We start from the raw sequence: 16,477 nt of genomic DNA on the forward strand, positions 1-16,477 counted from the left end.
AAGACCCAATGCTTTAACGTGTATAACTTTGGTTGCGTTAGGGAAGGTTTGTGGGTAGTTCTTGATCCTTATTATCATAACATAGTTTCCACTTCAATTGAGGCCAGCGAGTTAGAGTTGTCTTTGTCTTCCTGTGGGCATCCTTACGTTGCGTCTAACTGCTTCAACTGCCTCCATGTGCTCGTTCCATACACTCAACAACCTTTGTGTGAAAAGTTACTGCTCAGGTAACGGTGACGGTAGGGCGGCACGGTGGCGCAGCGATAGAGTTGCTGCCTTACAGCGAATGCAGCGCCGGAGACTCAGGTTCGATCCTGACTACGGGCGCCGTCTGTACGGAGTTTGTACGTTCTCCCCGTGACCTGCGTGGGTTTTCTCCGAGATCTTCGGTTTCCTCCCACACTCCAAAGACGTACAGGTATGCAGGTTAATTGGCTGGGCAAATGTAAAAAATATATAGAATTGTCCCTAGTGTGTGTAGGATAATGTTAATGTGTGGGGATCGCTGGGCGGCGCGGACCCGGTGGGCCGGGGGGCCTATTTCCGCGCTGTATCTCTAAATCTAAATCTGAATCTTTCCCCCCTCATCTTAAACATATGTCCTCTGGTTCTCGATTCCCCCACTCTGGGCAAGAGACTCTGCGTCTACCCAATCGAATACTCTCGTGATTTTATCACCCCACGTCCTCCTGCACTCCAAGGATTAGAGTCTCTGTCTGCTCAACCTCCCCCGATGGCTCAGGCCCTCAAGTCCGGGCAACATCCTCGTAAATCTTCTCTGTACCATTTCCAGCTTGACAACATCTTTCCTATAACATGGTGTCCAAAACTGAACACAATACTCTAAATGTGGCATCACAAACGTCTTCTATAACTGCAACATGACCTCCCAACTTCTCTACTCAGTACCCTGACTGATGAAGGCCAATGTGCCAAAAGCCTTTTTGACCACCCATTCTACTGTGAGGCCGGTGTGATCTGAAGGATTCTGTTGTGGCCTTGCATGAATCAGTTGTTGTAGGGCAGAAACTATTTATTCACAAAATGCTGGAGTAACTCAGCAGGTCAGGCAGCATCTCAGGAGAGAAGGAATGGGCGACGTTTCGGGTCGAGACCCTTCAGAAACTATGTCACTGCATCTTTTTGCTGCATCTCAATACACAGGACAATAATAAACCAACACCAATTTCTATTTATATTTGCCAACCATCATTTCAATGCTCTCAATTCATTGTTTTGCTAAATTTAATCATCCCCAATACTTATGGACAGTCATGGACAGAATGATCAAACTATGTGGGAAGGAACTGGAGAAAAGGAATAGATGAAATTTTGGGTCGGAACCCTTCTTTAGACCAAACTGTGATCAAACCGTGTTCTTAGTTTTGTTTAGTTTAGAGATACAGCCCATACACAGGCCCTTCATATCCCACCAGTGGTCCCCATTGCCCTGGCACACACTACACACGAGGGACAATTTACAATTGTTACCAATGCCAATTAACCTACAAACCTGTACGTCTTCGGAATGTGGGAGGAAACCGGATCACCCGGAGAAAACCCACGTGGTCACAGGGAGAACGTATAATCTCCTTACAGACAGCACCCGTAGTCGGGATCAAACCTGGATCTCTGGCGCTGTAAGGCCGCAACTCTACCGTTTTGCCACCGTGCCACCCCTTGTTTTGTTATAGTGTTGCTACGACTCAGCAACATGTCTATGGCTCATCTAATAAAATCATCGGACGTATCCTTGAAGCAGTTGTGGAACTGTTGATCATGAGATTAGTGGTGATAATAGCACCTCACCTCCCTCCCCCCAAAAAAACAAACTTGGCATCATGTACGCCATGGAAATTGTGGGCCAAGGGGCCTGTCCCTGTCGTTGTTTGGTTGTATGTTCCATGCTCCATGTTCTATCTCCTATTATGGATCGACATTGAGTGGATATGGAGAGGATGTTTCCACTGGCCAGAGGCGACAGCATCAGAATAACAGGACGTACCAATAGAAAGGAGAAGTGGAGGAATTTCTTTAGCCACAGGGTGGTGAATCTGTGGAATTCATTGCCACGGGCGGCTGTGGAGGCCATCATTGTGTATTTGTAAGGCGGAGATTGACAGGTTCTTGCTTAGTAAGGGTGTCAAAGGTTACGGGGAGATAAAAGGAGACCTTGTGATGGAATCAAAATTCTGAATGATTGACAAGTGCACAATGGAGGCAAAGACACCCTGCTCTGAATTGGCCCAGTGAGCTTTCTTTCACAGCAATGTTTCTGACACTACACAGACACATTGTTCTCCATGAAGATGGTGCGAGGCCCAGCTGAAGGCAGCTTTAAACACGCTCCAGATCTGGCAGAAGGTGAAAGAGTGACACGTACCGGTTTTCTTATTGGGAATTTTGTAGCCCAGGACCATCTCACTAAGGGCAGCGTGGTGGCGAGAAAAGGCGGCATGGAGGAGCAGCGATAGAGTTGCTGCCTCACAGCGCCAGAGAAGGGTTCAATCACGACTACAGATGCTGTCTGTACGGAGTTTGTGCATTCTCAATGTGACCGCGCAGGGTTTTCCCCGGGTTCTCCGGTTTCCTCCCACACTCCAAAGACGTACAGGTTTGTAGGTTAATTGGCATCGGTAAAATAAAACTGTAAATTTTCCCTCGTGTGGAGGATGGTGCAGTTGTAAGGGGATTGCTGGTCTGCGCGGACTTGGTGGGCCGAAGGGCCTGTTTCCTGTATCTCTAAACTAAACTAAAAGCTAAATCTGGAGCTTCCATACATATTGCTCATCACCAGGTCAATTTCAGGTCAAGAGAACATGTCCTTTAGGGTAATTTCAAGTCCAGCACATGGCCATTTCCTTACATGGACATGCAGAATGACATGTAGCCTGTTTCGAGGGTTTTCCGTTTGAAGATGAAAAGTATTTTTTCTTGCACCGTGAGAAAATGTAAACATTGTTCCATGGGCTAAGCTCAAACACAGACTCTGGAAATGTGAGGGTAAAGGAATAATTTACACTCTCGCTCAATACCAGCATGGCCATCATGCTAAATGGCAGATTGAAAGCAAGCATGCAGGTGCAGCAGGCGGTGAAGAAAGCGAATGGTATGTTGGCATTCATAGCAAGAGGATTTGAGTTTAGGAGCAGGGAGGTTCTGCTGCAGTTGTACAGGGCCTTGGTGAGACCGCACCTGGAGTATTGTGTGTAGTTTTGGTCTCCTAACCTGAGGAAAGACGTTCTTGCCTTAGAGGGAGTACAGAGAAGGTTCACCAGATTGATCCCTGGGATGGCGGAACTTTCATATGAGGAAAGACTGGATAGACTGGGCTTGTACTCGCTGGAATTTAGAAGACTGAGGGGGGATCTTATAGAAACATATAAAATTCTTAAGGGGTTGGAGAGGCTAGATGCGGGAAGATTGTTCCCGATGTTGGGGGAGTCCAGAAACAGGGGTCACAGTTTAAGGATAAGGGGGAAGTCTTTTAGGACCGAGATGAGAAAACATTTCTTCACACAGAGAGTGGTGAGTCTGTGGAATTCTCTGCCACAGAAGGTAGTTGAGGCCAGTTCATTGGCTATATTTAAGAGGGAGTTAGATGTGGCCCTTGTGGCTAAAGGGATCAGGGGGTATGGAGAGAAGGCAGGTACAGGTTACTGAGCTGGATGATCAGCCATGATCATATTGAATGGCGGTGCAGGCTCGAAAGGCCGAATGGCCTACTCCTGCACCTATTTTCTATGTTTCTATATTGAACTTGGAGGATGAAAGGTTTGTGGCGTGTTCCATTATTCTCTGCTGTTTAACCCACTTCTGTTCAGCAGCTTAAAGCTGTACTGAATACGCCCAGGGTTTTCTGAACTTGAGGGTCATCTGGGATTAGGATCATTACTTTTCAAAGAACATACCAGTCCAAAGAAAAAAAACATAATGATTTTGATGTTCAGTTTAAGGCTTAAATTTTTTTTCATTTTGTGTGCTTTAGAGCTCAATTCTCTTTAAATCGGGCATAGACTTTCAAATCTGTGTGGGACATCTGCTCTGATTCTCTTGCTCTGGAAAACTAGGCTGGACAGGTACATGGATAGGACAGGTTTAGAAGGATATGGGCTAAACGCAGGCAGGTGGGACTAGTGTAGACGGGACATGTTGGTTAGCCTGGGCAAGTTGGGCCGAAGGGCCTGTTTCCACACTGTATAACTCTATGACAGGGTGACTCTATCGTTACAGTAGGAGAGGGCTTGTTCAACAGTCAATGTTACAGATTACAGTTATTGTCAATCAAGTTGGGCCAAAGGGCCTGTTTCCACACTGTATGACTCTATGACCAGATGACCCTATCGTTACAGTAGGAGCGGGGTTGTACAACAGTCAATGTTACAGATTCCAGTTATTGTCCATCAAAAACGTAATGCAATCAAAGATAATGCCTGTAAATGTTAGTGGTGGTCTTAGGTCCAACAAGAAACTGGAATGGTGAAATGGAATGGCCACGTACCGTAAATGTTGAAAGACTCGAAGGTGTCAGGATTTAAATCTCTGATCACAGGACACTGAGCTTCTGAACTGTTTTGTCTTGCCATGGAATGCGAGTCCAATTCATTGAATGGTGATGCTCAGGACATTAATGCTTGGCAATGGTAACAGTCATGCTTGGCAATGGTAACTGGTCAAGCATCTGTTAATCTTCACTCTAAAAATACCAGATGACTCTGCCTCCACAGTATTCAATGGCAATGAATTCTACAGACTCGCCACCCTTCACCAATTGCATTGGTTGTTGGACTCTTTTGCTGGAGGAGATAATTGCTTTGCACTTTGTGCCAACTGTTACTTGCCATGTATCAGCACATGACTGTATGTTGTCCATGTCTTGTTGCATGGGGGCAGGGACTGCTTCAGTTGTTGAGGGGTTGAATTGAACATTGCATAATCATGAGCACATATCTCCATTCCAACTGTATTTTGGGAGGATCCTTGATGAACCAGATGGAGACATTGTCCTGAACATTGCCCGGAGGAATTGGCACCAAAGATGTACTGGGGCTGGGATGGTTGAACCAAGACTTGGTGGGTAGCATTGTAGCCTCTGATTGAAGAAAGAATTTTCAAGGATGGTTTGTGCTGAATTTGAAAGTGTGTTTCAGAAGCAATTAAATACTAATATCTAAAATGACACTCAATTTCCCATTTCAACTCTTCCTTTCTTAAAGTGATAACGTACTTAAAGCCGCTTTTCCCTTTTTGTTTGGCACTGTGAAGTTGCCTTCATTGCAGAATGAAAGCCTTCTGCCCTCTTACTTTTTTTTCCTCTTGTACACTTGTATGGCTCGATTGTACTCACATACGGTACGATTTGACTGGATAACATGCAAAGTCTTTCGCTGCATCTCGGTACATGTGACCATAATAAACCAATACCTATCAAAGTCAGGTCAAGAGTTTTGAAGATGAAAATGTTTGTGCTGTACTGCACAAATGCCCTACAGTGTTGGCATTTTCCTTCAAATTAGACTTAAACCGAGGTCATGTGCTTCTCAGGTACGTACCTTTAGAAAGGGAATAAGGAGGAATTTATTTAGTCAGAGGGTGGTGAGTGTAGAATTCATTGCCACAGAAGACTGTGGAGGCATAGACATCTGGTATTTTTAGAGTGGAGATTAACAGATGCTTGACTAGTGCGGGTGTCAAAGGTTATGGGGAGAAGGCAGGGGAATGGGGTTGAGAGAGAAAGATAGATCTCCCATGATTGAATGGTGGAGTAGACTTGATGGGCCAATTGGCCTTATACTGCTCCTATAACTAATGAAGGATCTTTTGGCCTGGTAAAGCTTCATCTTGGGTTTCTATGATGAAGTTAAGGAGGGAAACTCTGACCTGGTACAATTGAATAGAATTGATGGATACCAATCCAACAATCTGTTGTACTTCTACCATTTTTACTTTTAATTATCATCAACATTTTAAAAAAATGGAGATGGTGCAAGATGGTTCGATTGTTCTTTACCATAAACTTTGAAGTGATATGAGACTGATATGAAGGTAATAGAGGGGGCTCAGAAAAAAATATTTCGGAGAATGGGCTGCACAATGGTGCAGCGGTAGAGTTGCTGCCTTACGGCGCCAGAGGTGTGGGTTCGATCCTGACCACGGATGCTGTCTGTATGGAGTTTGCACGTTCTCCCTGTGACCATGTGGGTTTTCTCCGGATGCTCCGGTATCCTCCCACACTCCAAAGATGTGCAGGTTTGTAGGATAATTGGCTTCTGTAAATTGTAAATTGTCTCTTGACTTAAGTTGACATTAGAGAAGAAAGACCATGACTGGAATCACATGCGTTCAACTGTGGCCTTCAAGAGGGAGCTGGATAAATATGCATTTACATAGAGGAACATTTTGAAAGGTCACAGAGAAAGTACTTTGAATTTGGAAAAATGTGTAGAGAGCTGGCATGGACAGGATGGACTGAATGGCATCCTCCCATTTAAGGATGCAATTTAGCACGGTAATGTCTAACTTCTGTTCTCCTAATCTGGAATCATTTTTTATAAATTGCAAACCCTTTTATTCCCCGAGGGAATTTACCTCTTTTATTCTCGCTGGAGTTTACATCCGCCCCCCCTCACCCCCCCCCCCCCCCCCCCCCCCCCAAGCCTACGTACATGAGGCGCAAATGCAACTCACTGACCAGGTAATGAGAGTATATCCTCACCTTCTCTATCTTGGTCTGGTTTGGCTCAGCCACCAAGCACGACATCCGGAGGCTGCAACGGATCGTTCGCACAGCTGAGAAGGTTGTTGGCTGCAACCTTCCCCCCCATTGACGAACTGTACACTGCAAGGGCCAGGAAGCGAGCGGGCAAGATCATCCCTGACCCCTCTCACCCTGGCCACAAACTCTTTGACGCACTTCACTCTGGGTGGCGACTGCGGACTGTCAAAGCAGCCACAGCCAGGCATAAAAACAGCTTTTTTCCACGAGCAGTAGCTCTATTCAACAGCTAAAAACCTGTTGCCTCCTTTTGCTCTGGTATTTTATTTTATTTTTCACATGTTTAAATAAAAATGTTTTATTTTTAATTGTCGACTGAAAATCATGTTGTTATCCTTGCGAGCAGAGCACCAAGGCAAATTCCTTGAATGTATACATACTTGGCTAATAAAATTAATTCAATTCAATTCAATTCATTTCAGAGTCAAGATGTCATCTAAAAGGCCAAGAAGTACACAGTCTTTTACCCAGAGTAGGGGAATGAAAAACCATAGAGCATAGGTTTAATGTGAAAGGGGAATGACTTAAGATGAACCTGAGGGGCAACTTTTTCACAAAATGGGGGGTGGGTTGCTGGAATGAGCTGCCAGAGGAGGTATTTAAGGCGGGTACTTTCATAACATTTAAAAGATATTTAGATAGGTGCCAGGAACTGCAGATGCTGGTTTACAGCAAAGATCGACACAAAATGCTGGAGTAAGCTCAGTGGGTCAGGCAGCATGTCTGGAGAAAATGGATAGGTGATGTATCGGGTCTGAAGAAAGGTCCCAAACTGAAACAAAATCTATCCACTTTCTCCAGAGATGCTGCCTGACCCACTGAGCATACTGCAGCATTTTGTGTCTATAAACAGATACATGGATAGGAAAGGTTTAGGATATGCGCCAAAGATAGGCAGGTAGAACTGGTGGAGAGAGGGCATCTTGGTCAACATGCTCAAGTTGGGCCAAAGGGCCTGTTTCCAAGCAATATGACTCTCTGACTCTAAGTGATTTACTCAAGGTTTTGTGAACTGATTACCCTCGAGATTTTCTTTAAATCGGTTAATAGATGGGCTGAACCTACAATGATTTTAGCTCTGAAACTGCTGCAGAAACGCAGCGTTAATTAGATTTAAAGAAACTGACCCGATGAAGGTAAAGGGGACCAGACAGATACACCCACATCACAAAGCGGAGGATTTCATTCCTTTAAAAGCAACGGCATACAATAAATTGAGTAAATGCATCATCGCTACCTCGGCAGTGGAAGACGTGGCCTCTATACAGAGCTGATCCGTATTAGTGCTGTTCATTAGGAGAATGGGAGCACTCCCTAGGGCGAGTAGTTGTCTCAGCACAGTGATAAATTGCATGTTTTCCACAGTGAAAAAACAGCTAAAAATAAAGTGAATCGGTGAGCAGGATGCTTAACATGGGAGCTGACGTGGATTTGGAGGGGCCGAATAGCTTCCTCCCATTTTAGGACACCTCCGGAGAAGGGTCTCGACCCGAAACGTCACCCATTCCTTCTATCCAGAGATGCTGCCTGTTCCGCTAAGTTACTCCGGCATTGTGTGTCAGTCGTTAGGATACAATCAAGCAGAGTCAACATATTTAGAAGGATGAGAGGGGATCTTATCGAAACGTATAAGATTATTAAGGGGTTGGACATGTTAGAGGCAGGAAACATGTTCCCAATGTTGGGGGAGTCCAGAACCAGGGGCCACAGTTTAAGAATAAGGGGTAGGCCATTTAGAACGGAGATGAGGAAAAACGTTTTCAGTCAGAGAGTTGTAAATCTGTGGAATTCTCTGCCTCAGAAGGCAGTGGAGGCCAATTCTCTGAATGCATTCAAGAGAGAGCTGGATATAGCTCTTAAGGATAGCGGAGTCAGGGAGTATGGGGAGAAGGCAGGAACGGGGTACTGATTGAGAATGATCAGCCATGATCACATTGAATGGTGGTGCTGGCTCGAAGGTCCGAATGGCCTCCTTCTGCACCTATTGTCTATTGTCTATTGTCTATTATCATCCAATCGGCCACGAAATGCACAGTGTCCTTTCGCCAGAGTTGGGGAAATCGGAACCAGAGGACATAGGTTTAATCGTGACTTTGAATAAGTGTGCCAGAACATGGTGGCGCCCGCATGTGTAATTGACGCAAAAATAATTTCATTGTGCAGTTGCATATGTGACAAATAAAGCACCATTGACTGCTATTGAATGAGAAAAGAAAGATTTAAGAGGATCCTGAAAGGGTGGTAGGAATATAGAGTCATAGAGTCGTACAGCATTGGAACAGGCCCTAGAGCCCAACTTGCCCACACCGACCAACATGTCTCATCTACATGAATCCCACCTGCCTGCGTTTGACCCATATCCCTCTAAACCTATCCTATCTACGTACCTATTCAAATGTTTCTTAAACATTGCTATAGTACCTACCTCCTCTGGCAGCTCATTCCAGATCCCTGCCACCCTTTGTGTAAAAAAAGTTACCCCTCAGGTTCCTATTAAATCTATCTCCCCATAACCCTTAAACATTTGTCCTCGATTCCCCAACTATGGGCAAGATACTCTGTACGTTTACCCGATCTATTCCTCTCATATGGTTTAATAAAAGAAAATGAAGTGTAGTTTGTTTAAAGATATCAATACAGCTTTATAAACATATGCATAAGTATCAGTGTAAGAAGAAACTGCACATGCTGGTTTACACCAAAGATAGACACTAAATGCTGGGGTAACTCAACGGGTCAGCCAGCATCTCTGGACCCAAAACGTCACCTCCTCCTTTTCTCCAGAGATGCCGCCGAACCCACTGAGTTACTCCAGTTTTTTGTGACTATCTTTTGCGCAAGATTAGCAGACTGCCACCTCGGAATAAAGGTGAGAAACCGTTCAGATCCCTGATATTTACTTGTCTCTCTTTTCCTTTTAAAGCCTTCATTTTATTGTCTTCGACACCGAGGCTTCACATGACATCCTGAAAGTGTGGGACGGACCAGTCGACAGTGACATTCTACTGAAGGAGTGGAGTGGCTCCTCACTGCCTGATGATATCTACACCACGTTTAATTCCATCACACTCCAGTTTGACAGTGACTTCTTCATCAGCAAGACTGGCTTCTCCATTCAATTCTCAAGTAGGTGGTCATTCATTGTCTCCTGAACACGTAGCCGTTCGTTTTTAAAAAATCAGTTTTGGTCTAGTTTAGTTTATTGTCATGTGTACTGAGGTAGTTAGTTATTTAGAGATATAGCGTGAAAACAGGCCTGTCAGTCCGACACACTTGGGACAGTTTACAGAAGCAGATTAACCGACAAAGCTGCATAAACTTGCCAACAAGGAAAACATCTTCTTGAAAATCTAGAAACCGCTTCTCGACAAATGGTCAATAACACAGCAGAAATGACCTGATTCATACACCTCATGTGCTTGACAGGATGAGATAAGGCCCTAATCATGGTGTATCACATCCACATATCTTTGGGCCCACATTTGTTGCCAATGTTAGTTTTTGTCTTCTGTTTTTTGTTTATTTCCTTCATTTCCTGAATAATATTTAGCATTAAAAAAAGGTAACTTTTATTTTTTTCTTCTTTGTTTGCTGTTTGTTCTACTATACTTTGTTTCAATTCTTATGCTTTGTTTTAACTGGACATTACTTTATCTTGCCTCTATGTTTAACACTGAGTATTTGTACACACTACCCGTCCTTAAAAAAATCAATTAAAAACCCCCCCCAAAAAAACGGCAAAGCTGCACGTTTTTGAGAGCGTGGGAGGAAACCGGAGCACCCGGAGAAAACCCACGCGGTCACTGGGAAAACGTACAGACTCCATACAGACAGCACCTGTAGTCACAATCAAACCGGGGCCTCTAGCGCTGTAAGGCAGCAACACAACAGTTATCCTACACTGCCACCCCTGTGAAAAGTAGGTACAGTGAAAAGGTTTGTGTTGCATGCAGTCAGTGGAAAGACAATGCATGATTTCAATCGAGCTGTCTACAACATACAGATACATGATGAAGGAAATAACGTGAATAATGTATAGTGCAAGATAAAGTCCGATTAATGATAGTCCGAGGGTCTCTAATGAGGTAGATAGGAGCTCAGGACTGCTCTCTGGTTGGTGATAGGGTGGTTTAGTTGCCTGCTAACAGCTGGGAAAAAACTGTCCCTGAATCTGGAGGTGTGTGTTTCCACACTCTTGCCAAATGGGAGAGGGGAGAGGAGGGAGTGACCAGAGTGACACTGGTCCTTGATTATAGTGGTGGTCTTGCCGAGGCAGAGTGAAGTTCAACAGCAGTTCAACAGTTCAACAGAGCTTTATCTGTCATTCGGCACCAAGGTACCGAACGAAACTACATAGCAGTCACACAAAAAAGAACACAAGACACATGACCCCAACACAAACGTCCATCACAGTGACTCCAAACACCCCCTCACTGTGATGGAGGCAACAAAACTTCCACTCTCTTCCCCACGCCCACGGACAGACAGCTCGTCCGCGACCGACACGCACAGTCCCCGCAAGGGGGTGGAAGTCCCCGCGGCCGAGTCGCACCGGGCGCTGAAACGTCTCGCGGCCGAGCCGGGCGATGGAAGGCCCCGCGACCGAGCCTTCCGCAGCTAAGTCCCACGGCCGAGCCGCACCGGGCGATGTTAAGTCCAGCGGCCGAGCCGCACCAGCGATGAAAAGTCCCGCGGCCGAGCCGCACCAGCGATGTAAAGCCCCGCGGCCGAGCCGCACCGGGCAATGTTAAGTCCCGCGGCCGAGCTGCACCGGGCGATGTTAAGCCCCGCGGCCGAGCCGCACCGGGCGATGTTAGGCCCCGCGACCGAGCCGCACCGGGCGATGTTAAGCCCCGCGGCCGAGCCGCACCGGGCGATGTTAAGCCCCGCGGCCGAGCCGCACCGGGCGATGTTAGGCCCCGCGGCCGAGCCGCACCGGCCACTGTTAAGTCCAGCGACCGAACCGCACCGGGCGATGAAAAGTCCCGCGGCCGAGCCGCACCGGGCACTATTAAGTCCAGCGGCCGAGCCGCACCGGGCGATGTTAGGCCCCGCGGCCGAGCCGCACCCCACGCCGTGAGGAAGAGACCTAAAAGAGAAAGGTTTCCCCCACCCCCCCCGCAACCCCCCCACCCACACCACCACCCCCCCACACATACACAACCAAAAAAAAAACCAAAAACCATCCCAACACCGACACACAACAAAAAAAAAAGAAAAAAAGACGAACAGACTGCTAGCGAGCCGCAGCCGTTAGGCGCCGCCACTTGTGTAAATGGTGTCAATTTATATTTTAGAAACAAGGAAGTGCGGATGCTGGTTTACGAAGGAAAGACACAATTTGACCCGAGAGAGTGACCGGGATATTTAATATTCTGGTCAGGACAGGACCCTTCTTTAGTATCTAATCTGAATTGATACCTATTTCTCCCTGTGATCACATGGGTTTTCTCCAGGTGCTCCAGGTTCCTCCCACATTCCAAAGACATGCGGGTTCGTTGGTTAACTGGCTTCTGTGTGTAGGATGGAACTAGTGTATGAGTGATCGCTGGTTGGTGTGGACTCGGTGGGCAGAAAGGCCTGTTCCCACGCTGTATCTATACACTAAAACTTTTGTTTGTTTGTTTGTTTGTTCCTGAACTACAGCCAAAACGGTACACGATAGCGCGACAATTTTGGCCCACTTTACTCACCATCGTCCCTTTGGTGTTAATGGAAGAAGTTTCATTGAAATCGGTGTTATATTTTTAAAGTTATTCACATTTTAAAGTTTAAATCCATCTCCTAGGAAGGGAGGGAGGGGGGGAGGAGGGAGGGGGGTTGAGGGGGATGGAGTGGGGGGAGGGGTGGAGGGAGGGAGGGGGGAAGGAGGGGGAATAAGGGGAATGGAGTGGGGGGAGGTGAGGGGGGGTGGAAGGATGGGGTGGAGGGGGAGGGGAAGGAGGGGGAATAAGGGGGATGGATTGGGGGGAGGGGAAGGGGGTGAGGGGGATGGAAGGATGGGGTGGAGGGAGGGGAGGGCGGAGTGGAGAGGGGGTAATGGGGGGAGGGGGGAGTGGGGGAGGAGAGGGTGCTGCACCAATGTAGGAGAGGTTTGGGCCCAACGGGTCCACTTGGTCTAGTCTCTAAACTAAACTCCATTCCGTATACACTGCTGCCTGACCTGCTGAGTAATTTCAGCACTTTGTGTTTTGGTCAAGATTCCAGCATCTGCAGTTTTTTATGTCTCCAGCTATCAGGGAAGATTGGTGCTCAATCTTAATCATAGCGGCACGGTGGCTCAGCATTGGATCCGCTGTCTCGCAGCGCCAGTGATGTGGGTTCAATCCTGAGCACGGGTGCTGTCTATGCAGTGTTTGCACTTTCTCCCCGTGACCACATGGGTTTTCTCCGGGCGCTCCGGGTTCCTCACACATACTAAAGACGTGCAGGTTTGTAGGTTAATCGGCTTCTGTAAATTGTCCACAGTGCGCAGGACACAGAAATAGTGTACGGGGTGACCATTAGTCGACATGGACTCAGTGGGCAGAAGGGCTTGTTTCCGCGCTGTATCTCTAACCCAAACTGTATCCGCACTGTATCTCTAAACAAAGGGCGCCAAGGTGGCGCAGCGGTAGAGTTGCTGCCTTACAGCGAATGCAGCGCCGGAGACTCAGGTTCGATCCTGACTATGGGCACCGTCTGTACGGAGTTTGTACGTTCTCCCCGTGACCGGCGTGGGTTTTCTCCGAGATCTTCGGTTTCCTCCCATGCTCCAAAGACGTGCAGGTTTGTAGGTTAATTGGCTGGGCAAAATGTAAAAATTGTCCCTAGTGGGTGCAGGATAGTGTTAATGTGCGGGGATCGCTGGGCGGCGCGGACCCGGTGGGCCGAAGGGCCTGTTTCTGCGCTGTATCTCTAAATCTAAACTGAACTCAACTCGGAGAGAGAGAGAGTGTGTTTGCAGCGTGTGAGTGTTGGTCTTTGATTTTCTCGGGGGATCGCGCTCACTCCATGTTGCTCATTCACTGCCCAGCAATAACTTCTGAAACGTGGCCAGAGATATTCTACAGCTACCATTTCTGTCACGCCTCTGTCCCCAGGCAGCGACAAAATAAGTAATGTTTGTGTGGTGATGTTTGTTGAGTGATAAATGTTGTTCAGGGGCCAGCGGCGTTACTGTTGTCTGGCTTTGAATAATGCTGCCGATGTTTTTTCTCCAACATCCCATTGAACATCAGACAGGACTTCAGATTAATGTCTTATCTGAACGACAGCAGGGCAACATTTTCTCACGACTGCAGAGAAGTGTCAGCCTAGATTAGATGCTCAAATGATGTAGCATCTTGAATGGGAATATTGTCCACTTTCTTCTTGCGGTGTATGGGTATCATGAGGAGCAATTGCTGTGTTTAACCAGGGAACTTTCGCACATTTCCCTTTTTTTTTTTTTTTTTTTTTTTTTTTTTTTTTTCACTCGATACTCACTAATTTATTCTTTACTCTTCACTACTTCTTTCTTTCTCATTTCTTTTTAAAAAGGAAGTTGTACAAATAATGTTTTAATAATTCTTGGCACCTGTAAAAAGGAACCATTAAAATGTAATGTGCTTACTTCCAAAAAAAAAACCAAAAAAAAAACAAAAAAACCAGGGAGCTGAACTTAATCGAAGCAAACCTAAGATAAAACCAAAGACTTTATGGTCCCCATGGCTTGATGCAATGGCAAAAAATGAAATCATGTCCCACAATGGGATTGAGAAAATAAATCTATTAGCATCATACCAGAGCTCCTATTATTGTTTATTCCTACAGAAACAAATTGCATTTAAATGGGTCTTTTAATGTCGGGAGAAGAAAAATCTTAAATGCACTGGGTTCGAACTGTGTCAAAGAAAATTAGATTCAGCACCACAGAACAGGCGACTATAATACCTGGTCAAAGAGGTAGACTTTAAAGTGGAATTTGGGCGGCACAGTGGCGGTAGAGACGGTGCCTTACAATGTCAGAGACCCGGCTTCCATCCTGACCGCAGGTGTTGTCTGTACGGAGTAAATTGTCCCTAATGTGTAGATAGAACTAATATATGGGTGATCATTGGGCCGCTGAAGGGCCTGTTTCCACGTTGCACCTCAGGACCCTTCTTCACTATCTGACCCAAAATGACGCCCATTTTAGATTTAGAGATACAGCGCAGAAACAGGCCCTTCGGCCCACCGGATCCGCTCCGCTCAGCGATCCCCACACATTAACACTATCCTACACACACGAGGGACAATTTTTACATTTACCAAGCCAATTAACCTACATACCTGTACGTCTTTGGAGTGTGGGAGGAAACCGTAGATCTCGGAGAAAACCCACGCAGGTCACGGGGAGAACGTACAAACTCCGTACAGACAGCGCCCGTAGTCAGGATCGAACCTGAGTCTCCGGCGCTGCATTCGCTGTAAGGCAGCAACTCTACCGCTGCGCCACCGTGCCGCCCAGTTCCCCCTGTGACCGCATGGGGTTTCTCCGGATTCCACCCACAATCCAAAGACGTGCAAGTTTGTAAGTTAATTGGCTTCTGTAAATTGTCCTTAGAGGTGCAGTTCAGTTTAGTTTAGTTTAGAGATACAGCGTGGAAACAAGCCCTTCATCCCAACGAGCCTGCGCCGACCAGCGATCCCCGCACATTAACACTATCCCACACACACTAGGGGCAATTTACACATACACCAAGCCAATTAACCTACATACCTGCACGTCTTTGGAATGTGGGAGGAAACCGAAGATCTCAGCAAAAACCTAAGCAGGTCAATAGACAATAGACAATAGGTGCAGAAGGAGGCCATTCGGCCCTTCGAGCCAGCACCGCCATTCAATGTGATCATGGCTGATCATTCTCAATCAGTACCCCGTTCCTGCCTTCTCCCCATACCCCCTGACTCCGCTATCATTTAGAGCTCTATCCAGCTCTCTCTTGACTGCATTCAGAGAATTGGCCTCCACTGCCTTCTGAGGCAGAGAATTCCACAGATTCACAACTCTCTGACTGAAAAAGTTTTTCCTCATCTCTGTTCTAAATGGCCTACCCCTTATTCTTAAACTGTGGCCCCTGGTTCTGGACTCCCCCAACATTCGGAACATGTTTCCTGCCTCTAACGTGTCCAACCCCTTAATAATCTTATACGTTTCGATAAGATCTCCTCTCATCCTTCTAAATTCCAGTGTATACAAGCATCCTTCTAAATTCCAGTGTATTCCAGGTCACGGGGAGAACGTACAAACTCCGTACAGACAGCACCCGTAGTCGGGTAGTGTAGAACTGGTGTCTGATTGATCGCTGGCTGGCGCGGGCTCAGTGGGCCGAAGGGCCTGTTTCCACACTGTATCTCTGATATATTAAACTAAAGCCGTTTTAAAGTAGGTTAGAGGATGAGAGAGGGAATTTCAGAGCTCCGGGGCTGAGTGCAGTTGAAGGCTCAACCAGCACTCGGCAATATTGATGCAATTAGAAGCGTTGACATGGGAGAGGCCAGCACGAAGACGCAGCGGAGGAAATGGGAAAGAGGAAAGTCATAAAAGAAACCAAATACAATGAAGACAATTTCACCACTGACCTTTCACCGAGCCCAAGGCCAATGTAGAACCACATCCAAATCCATCAAAACCATCTTCATTTTGCATTTCAACGTAAGGGATATTTATACACTGTTATGTTGAAAAACTCTATGTAT

At 46.5% G+C, this 16,477-nt stretch overlaps 1 protein-coding gene across 1 annotated transcript in view; it reads left to right on the plus strand.

Annotated features, from left to right (window-relative positions):
• Positions 1-16,477, plus strand: part of LOC144593406 (CUB and sushi domain-containing protein 1-like) — a 1,892,487-nt gene that overhangs the window by 1,478,773 nt on the left and 397,237 nt on the right. The window contains exon 26 of the mRNA XM_078398909.1: positions 9,699-9,901. Coding sequence (XP_078255035.1) covers positions 9,699-9,901 — 203 coding nt within the window. The remainder of the gene's footprint in view (positions 1-9,698; positions 9,902-16,477) is intronic.

Source organism: Rhinoraja longicauda, chromosome 5 (assembly GCF_053455715.1).
Source record: "Rhinoraja longicauda isolate Sanriku21f chromosome 5, sRhiLon1.1, whole genome shotgun sequence".
Taxonomy (NCBI): Eukaryota; Metazoa; Chordata; class Chondrichthyes; order Rajiformes; family Arhynchobatidae; genus Rhinoraja; species Rhinoraja longicauda.